General features: G+C 46.1%; 1 protein-coding gene across 1 annotated transcript in view; it reads left to right on the top strand.

Annotated features, from left to right (window-relative positions):
• Window positions 1–6,688: 6,688 nt before the first annotated feature.
• Window positions 6,689–16,123, top strand: part of LOC120837920 (adiponectin receptor protein) — a 29,057-nt gene continuing 19,622 nt past the window's right edge. The window contains exons 1-3 of the mRNA XM_040207565.3: window positions 6,689–6,862; window positions 10,096–10,328; window positions 14,290–14,424. Of these exons, the coding sequence (XP_040063499.1) occupies window positions 10,158–10,328; window positions 14,290–14,424 (306 nt within the window). The 5' untranslated portion in view covers window positions 6,689–6,862; window positions 10,096–10,157. The remainder of the gene's footprint in view (window positions 6,863–10,095; window positions 10,329–14,289; window positions 14,425–16,123) is intronic.

Below are 16,123 nucleotides of genomic sequence, written 5' to 3' on the forward strand. Positions count from 1 at the left end.
CTTGTTACAAAGCTAAAAGTCGCGAGCAAAAATTGATAAAAAGGGAACATGGCGGTTGTGATCAGTCTTGGGTAAGTTACTTTTAAAAAGTAATTTGTTACAGTAACAGTTACTTTAAAAAAAGAAGTAGCGAAGTTACCGTTACAGTTACTGCAACAAAAGAGTAACTCATTAGTTTAAGAAGTAACGTTACTTTTCAGTTACTTTTCTATAACAAAAAAAAAATTGGGAAAAGCTAGAAAACGCCTTTCACCAAGCTTTATTGCATAAAATTAAAAAGTATGCTCTTTACTTCATATTGTAACTTAGCAGAAGTTGCTTCTCGAAATTAATGTTAGAACGCTTCCACACCAGAGTAGTGGTGCAAATCAAAATATGAAACGTGCGCAGTGCGGAGTTGTGGCGCTAATCAAAATACGAAACATGCGCAGTGCCCTCTGCGTGTATTGTTTCACGGTTGATTCATCCGATTAAAAAGCGTTTTTACAAAAAAAAGAAAAACCACAGCATAGATAGTGCTCCAAGACACTAAGATGTAAGTGTTCAGTCACAGAGTAGAAGTGCGTGCGTAAAGATAACTACAGGGTGAAACAAGGAGACGCCAGGCTCTTTAAATCGACCGGAAAATTTGGTTTCTTAACCTATCGCGCTACGACTTTGTGCAGCGTTGCCCGCAGATGGTGCATTTTTTTTGTAAAATTTGCAAAGAGCGAACTTACCTGAGGAAAAAGTAAAGAAAGAGAAAGGCTTAGCTCCTATGGAAACGCAGCGACGCCACCGGTCTTCAAACAACACGGCGCCGTTTCGCACGGGAGACAAGAGATGGCGCAACATACGCCGCCAACAAACGAGCGTACGGCATCGAGAGCAGGCCTTTTTAGCAGACAATCTTTTCGACTCAAAAGCGGCGCGTTCCGCAGGCGGCGACAGTCGCAGAAACAAAGAAGACTGGCGCGGTAACAGCAAGGAACTGCAGTTCCTTGCCTGCTAAATACGCCGGCTCTCGGCGTCGTCTGCTCGTTCGTTGGCGGCAGTTGGCGTCGCGACCGCTTGCGCCATCTTTTGTCTCCCGTGTGAAATGGCGCCGTGTTGTTTGCAGACAGGTGGCATCGCTGTGTTTCCATAGGCGCTAAGCCTTTTTCTTTGTTTACTTTTTCCTCAGGTAAGTTCGCTCTTTGCAAATTTTATAAAAAAAATGCACCATCTGCGGGCAACGCTGCACAAAGTCGTAGTGCGATAGGTTAAGAAACCAAATTTTTCGGTTGATTTCAAGAGCCTGGCGTCTCCTTGTTTCACCCTGTAGATTTTTTTTTTCATGAAATCTACACGTGGCTATATTCGGGTCATGACTCGCGAGAAAGAACGTACTCACAAGTTTGTGCAAGGCCAACTTGACACTGTAAATGTCGGAATAGACTATTTGAAGAGTGCAAGGAAACATTTTAATTGTACTCGTTCAGTGACATATTATTCATAAACACTGGAACGTAACAACAAAAGTACTGTTGTTACTTTCATCGTTACCTCAGAAAAAAGTAATAGAACTACAGTTACAAGTTACATTTTAAAAAAGTAACTGAATACAGTTACAAGTTACCAAAAAAGTAACAAAATTACAGTAACGCATTACTACCCAAGACTGGTTGTGATAAGGCAGTACCAATCTTGAATTCCCAATGAGATCACTCGATCATAACCTTGGCCACGTGCCTCTCCACGTGCCACACGCATCGGCCCTTCACACCTTGCACAGGCGTGGGTGCGTCAAGCTTCACCGCTTTTCATTGGTGTGCTAGGGTAAGCGGCTTCCGAGGGGGACACCCATTGTTTACTGTGATGGGTTTGGAAATTACGATTGACCTTTTTAAGGCGAAAGCCTTACTTGTCCTGTTGAGCAAAAAAGCGGCGTATATGGCCATAAAATAATGATTGAGCGGCACAACCCACTCAGTTGTATGATGAAGGACGACGCTGCCCTTGGCATCGTCCTTGTGGTCATCCTAGACCTCTAGGATGACCTTACTTGTCCTATCACGCGAAAGAGCGGCAACATCGTGCCCTAACGATGGCCATAAAAATGTCAAGTACGCGCCGCTCACGCTCAAGTACAGGAGCATGATGTCGCTGCCAGAGTGCCGTGTGCTAAAGGTGCGCTTTGAACTTCATCTGTGCCCGTGTGCTTCGGGCGATGGACTGTGAGGCGACCGCGTCTACATCTACGGCCTCGACACCGGCAGCAGTGTCTACACCTACGGCGGCTTCCACAGGCAAATGTGGCTGCCCACGCAAATATGCCGCAGCCTCCTTAAAGGGGCCCTGCAATCATATTTAAGCGTCTACCTTTTTTGCGGTGTCCACGTCTCTTGGGGTTCGGGCAAGCCAGCGGGCACGGAGAGAGTAACTAAATATCAGTACGTCATAATATAATCGGACGACGCGGAAACCTCCTGCACCTACGAGGGCGACCTGTGTTGCCGAAAGCGCGCTATATGTGACATCTTTGGTCCTGTGCTTACTACTGGTCAGAACCGCTAAAATATTTTTTTTAGTCAAGACACAAAATATAAGTTTCGCAAACCGTTTCAATTATGTATGAAAGTAGTTTTTCAGTATTTTAAATCGGAAAAGAAACAAGTGCAGTTTAAAAAGTACGGAGTGCGGCAGCCATGAGCGCTCCATGAGCTCACTACCTAGGGTAACCATATTCCTCAAGGCAGAAAACGGGACTTACCACCCCGGAGGTGGCGGGGGGGGGGGGGGGGGGGGGGGGATGGGATGGGGGGGGGAGAGAGAGAGGAGGAGGAGAGGGAGGGGGAGGGGAGGGAGCATACTAGATTGAGATTTAGAGAAAAAATTTAATGCAAGAACTGCTATTTCAAAGCGTTAACGTATTACATGCCTGCTGTATTCAGTAACTAAAAAAAATATTTCTATTGACGAGTCAATACAAAAAGCCGTGTTTGTGGGCAAGAACAGCCCTCTCAATTTTAGTGGGTAAATAATTTAAAGTACCTACGTCTTTTTTTTTTTTTTTTTGTTAAATATACTTGCAACAAGTTGGCATAGTTTCCGCTTGCTTCAACTCGCTTTGTGCAAATTTCGAAATTATGCACTCCTGCGAAAACGGGACATGATTCTTTATTGAGACAAAAAGACGGGACGGCCGAAACGGGCCTCAAAAACGGGATTGTCCCGGCCAAAACGGGACGTCTGGTCACCCTATCGCTATCCCTCCTCTAGTTCACGGCCACTCAAGCCAGGACCTACGACGTCATGAAGAAGGTTATTTTTTGCTTGTTTTTTTAATTCTAATTTGCCTATAACTTTTAAAGTAAAGCGAAAATTGAGAAAAGAAAAGTTTCATTAAGTTACTACATTCAGTGTGCTCAGGATCGGTGCAAATTTAAACCCAGTCAAAAAGTTGTTGCAGGGCCCCTTTAAGCGTCCTCTGGGCGTCGTCCTAGACGTCATCCTTAAGGTTGTCCTAGAAGTTGTTCTTGACGTCGTCCTAGACACCGTTCTTGACCTCGTCCTTGACGTCGTCCTAGAGGTCATCCTAGATGCCATACTTGATTTCAATCTAGGACGTCGTCCTATACTTCCTAAACTTTAATACGTGTAGAAACATTACTGGAAAACATTTCTCCCACAAGACTATAATGCTTTTGCCTTCCTACATGTAAGCAGTCTTCAGTGTCTTGTAATTTTTTTAATCTTGATTGTAAGCAGACCTGATTTTAAAGAGCTGTGCCAAGAAAGGAAAAACGACAAAAGAAACTGACCTATATATAACAATTAGTAGAGGTGGCTCCCCTGCAGCAGTCGATCGCTCATTGTTTGTGGGTATTATGGCGCAAGCTTAGATGGCCATAATGTGCCAAACTAAAAAAAAAAAAAAAAATTACACCATCTTTTTGAGGGGAACCATGGGGGGATGCGGAGCATCGCGGATCGTTATTAACGGTGTTAGTAACGTTAACTTGCGTGTTATTACGTTAGTTTGTGGGGTGGTGCTGACGCTTGCTTGCGCCAACCCACTAACTGACGGGTCTGTTGCTTCCATCACACTTCATCGGAAGAATGGAGTGAAGTGGAGTCAACAGCGGGGTGAACTGAACGCGCGCAGCGCGCTACCGCTGCTTATATTCACACTTGAAGGAGAGGAGACTAGAGGAGAGTTGCGCATGCGCGCGCGGTGTGAGTAGAAGCGAACGCACTCGAAGTGCACGCAGCTGGTAGAGAGAGAGAGTGGAGAGAGTAACACACAGCTGTTGGAGAGAGGGAAGGAGGAGAGTTCCGCATGCGTAGTGCGAGTGCGGACGCCGACACCGCGGGACATAGACCCGAGCAAGAGATGCTCCGCATCTAAAAAAACACGAGAAAACATGCACTAAGAATGCAGCACTTGATCGAAAGTGCACCGACCTCCGACTAAACTTTGGCTCCGGTGCCACTTGCTCGCAGAGTCGTAGGGTTGGTTTCAAAGTTTAACTAATTTTTAGTATTATTTGGCGGTGATGTCTTTTTGTTTTTTTTTGCAGTTTATGAGATTAGATACTTGAGTTTGGTAGGTTCATAAATCTTGGTAGAACGCATCTTCATTGATCGACGTTTTAGCAGATATACTAGTTTTTGTGACATTTTACTTAAATGCATGATATTGACAAGCTACCTTAACTATGAGTGTAAAAGAGGAAGTGGGAGAGTTATTTCATCTCAACTGGAGTGTCTTGCTACGATTCAGTTTTCAAATATATTTTTCCTAATCCCCATTGTAGACGGAGCCTTATTTCTAAAAAGTCGTGTACTTTTTATGATTAAGAGGTAAAAGTAATATGCCTGAAAAATCAAAGATGAACCCTCAATTATTATCAAGGATTGACTTATTTAGCGATGCAATCATCGTTTAATTTTCAAGTGATGCGCTAACACATGTTGGCATCTGCTCCAAAGGGTAAATGGCTGCTCCAAACCAACTTTTCGCCTGCTAGAAAACCTGGTATACAAGAAGTCAAATGCCACTTTCATCACTGTCTGTATGTTTGACAGTTTCGAAATCACTACAGGACGACATTCACCAGTGCCAGTAATCGATAAAACCTCCATAAGTACTTTTTGTTCCTCTTATTATCCGATTGCCCTTTGCTCGCTGTCGGATCGAATAGACCCACCGAGATTGAGATGATCGCGGCGCTTTTCGGTGGCGCATGGAGGGGATCTGTGTTCTCATGCAATTTCTGGGTCCTGTTTAAAAAAAGTTAGCGTCGACTGCGCCCCCAAACATTTTGTATTGCGCTCTGCTCAGGAAAGCTTTTATGAATTATAAACTAGGGTTGGCTGCTACACTGGATATCCATGGCAGTCCAGCCGTGGTCGAACGAAATGCTTCGTCTATGAGCTGCACTGTGCTTGCTACCGTCTATCCCAGAGGGCTGGGTTGAGAGAAACTGCTTCTTTGGATGCCCATGGGTTTGAGTAAAGGCAGAAGTTTTCTCGGAGGAATTTTTTAATCTCGAGGATGGAACATGTCGGCAGTAAATGGGCGATCAGCAGTGCTTGCTGTACTTGCACAGAGCACGCCTTACTGGGCTTGGGTGCACAGCTGTTTTAGAGAACCTGTGTTGGCAAGAATATCACTTAAAAAAAAATGCCAGCAGAGTTTTAATGTGGAGTACAAGTTCGTCTGCTTCTTTTGCAAGGATTACGGTTGACGTCGGAATGCCGAGCTCTGATTGGCTCTCATTTAAGGATATAGTGGGTAGAACTCGAAGCAAGATGTCTTGAGGTCTACCCACTATCCTTCAATCAGAGCTCGGCGTTCTGACGTCACCGCAACCCCGGCAAAAAAAAGCCGACGAACGTGCACTCCGCATTCAGTACTTTCATGTATCATTTATTCCAAAATCGGTTTGATTTTATTCCAAAATAGCATTTTTTTAAGAGAAATTGTTAGCAAGGATTCTATGAGATGACTTGCCAAGCAACAACCTAAAGCTGCTATGCATTGAAAATCTACAAGCCCACCATAGCCGCGTGATTGCTAGCCGTCGTGACCTACGCCGGCTGGCCGTGACAATCGTGACCAGTGATCGGACAGCATAATGACGTCACGCAAAAGTTGAGAGTTACTCAAGAGGTTGTCAAAAGATGGCGCTAACTACTAGCCGCGCGAGCATTGTGGAAAATCTTGCATTTCAAAATCTGAGGCTTCACAATAAAATACTAACATGTACATGACCACGTAGTTATTAATTCGCTTCATTTTAATCGAGAGTTTCCGCTGATCTACTGTGCTTGTTCAACTCATTTGCTTGTTAGGTAGCAGGCACTCCAACTTTAACGACCGAACGAGACTCGATTATTCTGGCGTCTCATTTTAGCATCAGCTCACTTTGGATGCCTTCCGTGATAACGAATCGCGTACTTGGGTGGGTTTATGATAATTTCTACGGGCGCATGGCCTCAAACAGAGCCGTTCATTGGGATCATACAGAGCTCATATGTTTACTGGCGCCATCTGGGGTTAACGCTACGCGGCTTGACGTTTGCTGTGTTTGTGCACGCTTCTGTCACGGGCTCGTGTGTTTGTGTAGGTGTCCAAACGCGTGTGACGTGTGTCGCGTCAGGCGTCAGATGCCAGTTGTGCCAGTCGCCAGTCTGCCAGTCTCTCGGTGGCTGGCTGCGGTGGTTGCGGCGGCTGCCCCTATTCGGTCGGCAAAATCCATTCCAGCTTTCGCCATCCCCGCCTTATTTACCGCCGCCACAAAATTGCCTCAGAGGATTCCTGGGACGTCCGAGAAGTCATTCGGCCAGCATTCATAAAATATTCACGTGGGATTGGCGAGGCGACGCACCTTCGGACGTGAGTAGAAAAATCGATTGTATTCTCTACGTTTACGGGCTTGGGCGGCACAACGGCAGAAAGGAAATTGTTTTCTTCCCAGCAGTTTGTGATCGGAGGAGTCGACAGTATCCCTCGATTATTGACACTCACGGAGCTGATTTCGCGCTGGCTTCCTTGGAGCGGCCGTGAGCTAACGTTGACCCCCGTTAATATCCACTTTCCATTCATTTTCTAGACTCGCGTATCGCCTCAGTCAACGGAACCTGTTGAATATCGTTCGTTTGTCGGATTCGTTAGAATCGTTCGTTTGTCGGGTTCTGTTCATTCAGAGGAAAACGGGAGTCGCGGATGTTGGAGGAAACAATTGACGGTGTTGTAACTGCGAATAGGAGGGGGCTGTTTGTTTTGTTTTCTTCCGTCACGCTGTCTCGCTCGCGACGGAATCAAGCAGTCTGACGTCAGGCAAGGAGCTCCTACATTCATTTTCGTCGTGGGACGGTCGTGGGTGCCGACAACTTGCCCAGGTTATCGATGTAGTGGTACAGGAAAATTCGAAAACGGTCGATGTATTAGCGCCGGCATCCTCGCAGCTGCCTTCTCCTTCGACGTGCGCCATTGTAAACGGCACTTGCGCTAGAACTGTGTTTTGCAACTAACGGTGGGCTTCCGCTAGCCGCACTCGACACGACTCGCTCCAGTTTCCAGCGGACACAATTTCGCGCCCCTGCGAGCGCGTGCAAAGCAGATTAGCGGCAAAGTGGATTCGAGGAACAATGTTACATGTGCTCCGGCGCACGAAACTGTATTACCGAAACCTTTCTCGAGTTTTAAGTGACGATCGCTCGTCCCTTCTCTGGCCCCTGATAAGAGACGGCATTTCTGGTATATCGTTCTAGGGGGCCTCTCGCGTTCACGCGATTTATCTCGAGAGTGCACGCTTAAAATGAGGAAAGAGGAAAACAAAAAACGCTTTTGAGTGTTTTTCCGCTTTCCGCTCTACGTAATAGACCGTTTCAGACGCCGGATCAGGAGGTCATTTTGTGAAATGGAGTGAGCCGGAACTCGAGCGAGCGCGGACACTCCTTCGACCAAGAGCTAGATCCTGCTGGCATTGAGCTTTACTGACATAGCTTAAAGGAGCTGTGCAACGATATTCAATTGGAATGTTTTTCTCTCTACACGAGCTTACTGGCACACCTGGGACTCAAGGATACTCTCACGCAACGCCATCGGCCAAGAAACTCCTTTGTTGCGGTGTAATTTCAAGGACAAAAGCGATCATTTTCATTCAATCTCTCCTTTGCAAAATTTGATGACGTAACTCGGGGATCGCAGTACACCCAAGTGACGATATTTGAATGCAGTTCATAGATTGGACCCGAGCATTGCGTGGGCACTCGACTTGGGCTCGTGATAATTGCTAGCTCGAGAAGCATTCGGGTTGTGACCCGTGTCCAATCGCTGCAACGACGACAACAGCCGAGCCATAACAATGTCTGGAACTCAGCGCGTGTCCTGCGCTTTGCCAACCCCAGCGCGTGGCTATGATCAACACTGGCGGCATATAATCGGCTCCAGATCACGTGGCCGCTTGTTCTGGATGCGAGTTGAGGGGGTGAACGCTGCTCGTTTTTCTTAAATTTTTTTCTGGGACTTCTATTGCGTGGGGTGAAAAACGAACGCGTGTTTCATAGGTCATTAACGTTAGGGATTCGTTTTAAGCGGTATTTGTGCACAGTACAAAAATTGTTGCACAGCTCCTTTAAGCTTCCCCAAGGTCTTTTTTTTTTTTTTTTTTTGCATTTATTGTGACTTTTTTTTCGCCCCCATTTCCTTAAGAAACAAAAAAAAAAAAAAAAAAAAACAACAAACAGTTAGATAAAGTCAGTGCCGGATTAAGGCATTTGGGGCCCTGTGCTAAGGCTGATATGAGGCCCCTTGTTATGATAACAGTAACCATGGTGAGGATGATGATGATAGATGTGGAGGTGGAGGTAACGACAACGGAAAAATGTGTCCAACCATGTCGTTTAATACCTCAGTCTGTGGTGCAGAAAACAAAAAAAAATCTTTAGTGGGGAGCAGACGCGAAAGGGAATGTCTCAAATTTGGCTAACTGGTTTATTTCTCAAGCATCCTGTATGTACCCCCACAGCCACTCTCAGCCACCTTCTATTCAGAGATCTCCTTTGTTTAAAGCATTTTCAAATACAAAGGACATACACATTTACAAGGGAAAACGCCGCCAAACCCACGATACAATGCCCATATCATCAATGATGACAGGAAAGGGTTTCGGGACCTACATAAAATATGTATATTTTATTACCTTGTGAAATCTAAATATGCTTCATCTTATGATTATTGTCGAGCCTTTTCTTGATTCGTCAATTCAATTGAATTCAAGTTTTTCTTGCTGGCAATGAGGCAGTGGTGATTATTGATGAGAAACTACTTTGCAAATAGTCAACTGCTCTGCGACAATTTTTCTTGGCAGTGCAATTGAAAGTACAGGCACGCATTCTCTCTTCCATCTTAAGTGCTGAATAAAGCTGTGCGCAAGCTCTCCTTTTCTGCCCGGAAATACCGAGAAAAATTGTCGCAGAGTATAGCAGTTCGAGTATAGCAGCGCGACATAAAAATAAAAAAAAAAAAAAACTTCCGTTGAAAATGTTGACTCTTTTCATGAAGTTGTTTGACCAGAAGTGCAGTTAAATTTATACTTACCCACTAAGTCTCCCGTATTACCTAGGAGACTCCCAAAGTTTCCTCATTTTGTACTGTTGCGCTATTGACAGGAAAATCTGCTGGAAAACACAAACTCCTCCTCCAGTTCAAATGAAATGAAGTTGTCTTTATGTAAATTCATTATCAATATTTCTTTTAAACCCCCCTCTTCCTTCCCCTTTGGCTTAGAAAATCTAAAGGATTTGGTTTCTCCGAACTTGGCAGGTATGTTTATAGAGTACACGTCCACGCCAGCTTCCACAGGTTTGTGCGTAATCCTCTTCCGTTTACCCGCATCCCCAGACACATAGTTGACACATCGAGTCTGGGTGTCGAGAAAAAAGCGAGACATTACTACCCGGAATAAGTACAAAGGATAGAGAAGAGCACGGAAGCATTAGTGACAGCTGCAATTAAAACGTAAACACTTCCCAGTGGCATGGACCGGAAGTTGCGCAATTCAAGATGGCGGCGCCCACGTCGAGAAGGCCTGTATATCACTTCGTGCGTACATGTCCGTGCAGGCGGAAGAGGTGTCCGATAGCCCCAGCACTCCTTCGCTGCTCGTCCACCTTCAAGGTTCGCGATGGAGGTCCGCGAGCGACGGCGTGGCAACCCCGTGCTGCGGCCGCCCCCAGAGCTCGAGCTGCCGGCCGATGCGGGCTTCCTGGACGTGGACGACGACTGCCTGAGCGAGCCGCCCACCTTCGCCCCGCCGGGCACCCCTGAGGAGGACCACCTGCTGGGACGCCACGAGGCAAGGGCTCACTCTCATTGCCGTGCCCGCAGCTCGTCCACGGCTGGCTTGTTTTCTGCATCCTCAAAAGCGGTCCATCGATTTTCGCCCGACGACGTCTTAAAAGCGTCGGGCCGTTGCCTGCCACAATCTCGGTAGTGCCGCAGCGACGGCGGCAAGTGTTGTAGGCATGGCAACGAGAGCCTACAGCGTCCGCTGTGCGCTCTCGTTGCTACGCTGTAGGCTCTCGTCGACGGAAACCAAAACAGACAAAGACAGGCGGATATGGTAGGTGCCCGTTCTGGCGTCGTTCGCTCCGCAGCCAGACGGTCGATGGAAGCCAAAGCAAGCGCAAGACGGGACGTCGCAACTCCTCCCCTTTTTTTGCGAGCATTTCTACGACTGGCCGCGGAGACCGTGAGCTTCGAAGGTGTGGCATGCTGGCTCTCGTGGCACGTTTTGTCACCGCTTCAGGACTACTTTGGTTGCGTGGGCAAGACGGCATGGTAGACATGCCGGTCTAAGACTCGTTTCGGGCACTATGCTCTTGTCGAGCCCCTAAAGAGGGGCTTGGCCCGTACCGCCTAGGCTTTCCTGGCTGCACAAAGGGTTCTACTACGTAGCGTGGAGCGTCCTATACCGTCCATTCTTCGAAAGTGGTCTCGAAGTGGTGGCTAACGAGGTCGGAAGAAGCGGCGTGTCACGTTGTCGGATGTCGTAGTTACGACAATTGGTCGTAGAAGTTCCGGCAAAAGATGGAGCAAATACCAGCGTCGCATTCGTAGCGGCGTCCCAACTCGTGGCTGCCGAAGCTTCCGTGGACCGTGAAACCGGAGAGCGTCAGTAAAGCGGCGAGTTGGTGACATTACACGTGCAGACTGGGCATAGCGTAGGAGAGACCCGCAGTAAAACGGGTGTCTGCCACATCTACATCCACTGCTGTGCCACCGCAATGGCATGAAACTTTTAGACATCGTCATGCAGGAAAAAAAGCTGCTTTTGACGATGCCTTAAACACGCCAGTCGGACGCGCATTTCAGGCACCATAGTTCCACATTCTCTGGATCCTGCAACGTTGCACAGATCTCCCGTGAACGTACCGTTTTATACAAAGTGCAGATGCCTATGTGCGTGGCTGTTTATGCTTGCTGCGCTACCTGGAGGGCCACTGGAAACTCATGTAAAAGCATGCAGTAGAGCCTCATTTCTGCTGCATATTTTTGTGGGTCCCCAGTAGCCCACAAGGTAGTAAAGGTAATTACGTTTTTTGTATGTTTAGACAGCTGGAAGTTGGTCAGCCCCGCCGTCCATGTCTCTGCCGTAGATGAGAAATTAAGCCAGTGCAGTACAACTGCTCTCCTGGGATCTTTAACTTGGAGTAGTGGTGGACGACCGCAAAGCTGTTTTAGGTGGCACAGACATCCTCCGAACCTACCAATGTGCAAATGGTGGAATGTGTGGCTTTGAATACATGCTGCACTATTCGGGAAGGGGGGATCGGCAAAAGCACGGGTTCTGCGGTGTGAAAGCTAACGCTGCAGAACCCAAGGTTCAACCTCCGCCTTTGCCCGTTGCTATCTATACCCGGCGTCAACTATTTTGTGCTACACTGTCAAAGCTGGCCTAGCTTCCACAGTGCTCCAACTCTGTGAAGACTAGTTGCACGAGCTCATGCAAATGAGGCGCAAAAGATAAAGCTTGCACAGTGGGTGTCTTTTTTTTTCTTTAAGCTTTTCAGATTGTTTTTAAAACAAGCAACAAAAACTACAATCGTAATATATAGGGCTAATCGTTGCAATAAGCCGAATATTTATCTAAATCTGTTCATTAACTTTTAGTTAGTAGAACAAAGCATATGGTTTTAATTAGAAACTTGCTGAGCATCATTGAAAACCGCTAAATCCATACTTTAGAAATATTTGGAGAGCCTGGGAAGTTAGGTGGTCTGCTGAAGCAACCACTTGTGGAAAAAGCTTGAGGTTGGCAGTGCAGAAATGGGAACAATAAGTGTGCGATGGTGTCATCACTCATTAGCCTTGCGCTTGCGACGGGAGTAGTAACTCTAGTGCACCTCCGTGCTTTTCACGCACTCCGAATCTTGCGAAAATTTGATTTAATGGTTTTCAATGATGCTCGGCAAATTTCTAATTGGAACCACGTGTTTATGTACAGTAATTAAATTTTTTTTAAACAGTTGAGTTAATTATCTGGCTTATTGCTACTATTAGCCCTGTATGTTGTGTCCCCCTGGCCGTATAACTAACATGCAAAGACAACTTAAAAAAAAAACAAAAAAACTATGAAGCCTAAAAGCCCACTCTGCATGTGTCCTCCTTAACAAAAACATTTTTGGGAGCTCATTTTTTCAATAACTTAACGTTTAGAGCCTAAAGTAGACAGCCTTGCCAGATGGAACGGAATATGACTGATTTCAGTATGACGTGCCGGCAGTATTGCAGTGTACTCGTGATCAAGGGGGTGATTTTCACTATCTATATGGGAGTTGAATAACCAAGTGATCCAATCGCATTGATTAAAGCATTGCCTGTAGATCCTTTGATAATGGTAGTGACGTCAACCCCCGTGCTTATTGGAGCTAAGGAGAGATTACATGCGTGACAAAGGTACAGGTTTTCTGGAGCTATAGACATGAACGTGGTCTGATGCCTAGTCAAACAAATAGGAACAAGAATAGCAATGTATTGCATAAAAGCGAATTGTTATCTATGGGTGTGCTCATTTGATAGGAGGTTGGAGTGCAGTTTAGTTTTTTTTTGTAAGATTGTACAGAAAAGCAATGCTACCCTCCTATCAAACAATGGCTTCAACTATCATGAGACAATTGTTAGTAAAAATAGAATATTTTCATTATTATTTTGCTTGCATTTCCGATAAAAAAAATACCATGCCATAGATACAGTTCGTAACTTGAGTAGAGACTCAACTAATGGTGATGGTCAGTATTTTAAGCTGCAGCATGAAGAGAGATGTGGTACCGAATGTCTTCTCGTCTTACGTCAACGACAAGGCGTGACAGCACCGAATGGTAGCGCACTCTGGATGCATGGGCCCAGGTTACTCACAACATAGAATCGCTAGAACATAGCTGGCCAACTGCATCTTTGATAGTTCATCTTTCTCTTCTAGAGTAAATTTTGGGGTTTCCATGCCAAACCGAGGAAGGGCTCAGATTAAATTTGACCACCCGGGCATATTTTGACCTGGGACTGATACCTCAGTTGTGCGTCGAGTTTCTCTCAAATCGCGGGCACCTCGGCCATGGTTCAAACCTGTTGACCGGGGATCCAAATGCTGCATAGATTTGGGTGTAATGTGCTCGGTGACAAGCCGAATTGCCGATGGCAAGCTGGGCCTTCTCCAGTGATATACAATTTGCTACGAAAAATAAATATGAGGGTTAGTCAACACATTAGTAACAAAGCGAGATATAAAAAGTATTCCTGAAATTCCAGCTATTCATGCGTGACGTTGTAGGCAGTTTCATGAGAGCAGCCAACATTTTATGTCGGACGGCTCAATTTTACATATAAATGTACTGTGCGTATTTTCTGAGATCTTACAAATTTTCATAATGGGTCCTTAATGTGGAATGGGCAGATGTGCGGTATTCTACAGTATGTTATTTTTCCTTCACGTCTCAAGATATGGATCGGTTTGTGTGGTCAGTCTGTGTCGTCTACCTAGATATATGTAGCTTTTAAATGCGTAGCATTTCTAGGGTCAGCCTTGGGGATCTTGTGTCTGTGGTATGTAGCCTCTATGACTTACTAGTGTCATGTGGGACTGTGACGACATCATACATTTGCAAGACCCTCGCAGTGTGCCCTTGAGGGCCCTCCTTATTGTGCCTGCAGAAGGAGTGCAAAGAGGTTCTGTCAATGTGATGCATTTAGAACGTCTTTGGGAAAGGCCAAAGTGTCGGCAAATTTTTTCCTCCGACTGAAGGCGCATGTTTTTGCAGGACGACGATGACGAGGATGAGCTGTCGCTCCCTGCCCGTGCAGCGGAGCAGGCGGAGCACCTGGTGCGCAAGGTGCTGGAGGAAGCGGAGCAGGCGGAGCAGCTTGTACGCAAGGTCTGGGAAGAGGCCTGGAAGGTGCGTGGCTCTGATACTTCACGTTCCGAGCCGCTGGAGTGTAAAAATCTCCGAGGCTCCACCGCCTGTTTTTTGACGACGCAACTGCTCTGCTTTGTAGCACAACTATACTCTCCTTCACTTTACGACGTATTGCAGCGGATGCTGTGACGTCGCTGTGCGTCACTCTGCCACTCTGCCCGACCGGAAGGTCGCGGGATATACTGAGAGTTGTGGATTGGCATTGGCGACTCTTCGCATCCGCTGCGGTATGTTGTAAATTGAAGCGGTGCATAGACCACGTGTAGCTCGACGTGTATGCGTGACCAGAAAATGGGATGGTCTCGAAAGAAGTTAGTGAGGTTATATTTATTTATGCAAGGTACCCTTCAGCACCCAGGTAACTCCCAAACTGGCATTTTATGCACACCAGAGATTAAGTGCAAGATCTTCAGCACCCAGGTAACTCCCAAACTGGCATTTTATGCACACCAGAGATTAAGTGCAAGATGAAAGAAACTACTTTGCTTTTTAGACATTCACCGATTAGCGTGTCTTCGTCCGAAGGTGTATTCTTTACTGGTGTTCGCATCTCGGGAACATGCATGCAGGACTCGCCGCAACAGACCGTAGAGTTCTGCCCTGCATCCTAGGTTTTTTCAAACGAAAGCGTCGGTTTGATAATCTGCCTTTCTGATCACCGAGGGAAGTATGTTTTCAGTGTCGCAGAGCTGCGTTCTCCTCGCGAGTTACCAATGGCCCGGGGTCAGGATTTTAGACCAACCTTCCAGGACCTACAAAAAAATCCAGGTTCATGAAAATAAAGTGTTTAAAGTTCTGCCTACCTTATGACGGAATCCTATGACAGCTCAAAAGCTCTTAGGAATGAGAACTTTGAATTGATCTATACACTGCGTCAACTATTTTGTGCTACGCTGTCGAGGCTAGCATAATTTCTGTGGTGCTGCATCCGTGCACTGCAGTGGAAGCGTAATGCTTTGTATTGCACCTCATTTGCACACGCTCTTGTGCAAAGGAGGTGACAATCACACAAACGCGTTGCTTTGTTTGGCCACGTGCAAGTACCTTTGAGAGCGATAGAGCACTGCAGAAGGTGCGCTACCCTTTACCACTTACACAAAATAATCGACGCAGTGTAAAGTTGGTTCGTGATTGCCGTCTCTTTTTGCAATGACGTTACCTTCGTCACCATCAGCTAAAGCAATTGTCCTGGCCTCAGTAATGTTGGGCATTGGAAGTACTTTACCTGAAAATCACCAAATGATATGGTGGTGTTAACGTCTTGCTGCACGGTTGTAGCCTCCCAACAAGAGGTGCCGAAAGCGCAAGCTATAGCTAGTTATCGCTGCTAACCGTGTTCATTGTGGTTCAAATGCGGGATTCAAAACAGACCAAGCTCTGCTTTTACAACGTTTGCGAACTTGTGGGACATAGAACGTTTTGCTTTCCTTTAACAAAACAATATTGTCTTTGCTTAAAAAAGTACTGAAAAAAAAACACCTTTTTTTTAATGCTAATAAAACATTTTGCAAAAAAAAGATTTGATTAAATAAAACTATTTTAGCACAATATTTACGCCGCTATATGAAATTTAGGTGGAGGTCATGATCCTCTTTATGCCCTGCCAAAGAATGGTGGCCAAGCATGTACGCGAACCTAACGTCTCCCTGTCGCATTGTCCTGTGCGTCTAGTCTGCCG

Source organism: Ixodes scapularis, unplaced genomic scaffold (assembly GCF_016920785.2).
Source record: "Ixodes scapularis isolate PalLabHiFi unplaced genomic scaffold, ASM1692078v2 PGA_scaffold8__174_contigs__length_109621045, whole genome shotgun sequence".
Classification (NCBI taxonomy): Eukaryota; Metazoa; Arthropoda; class Arachnida; order Ixodida; family Ixodidae; genus Ixodes; species Ixodes scapularis.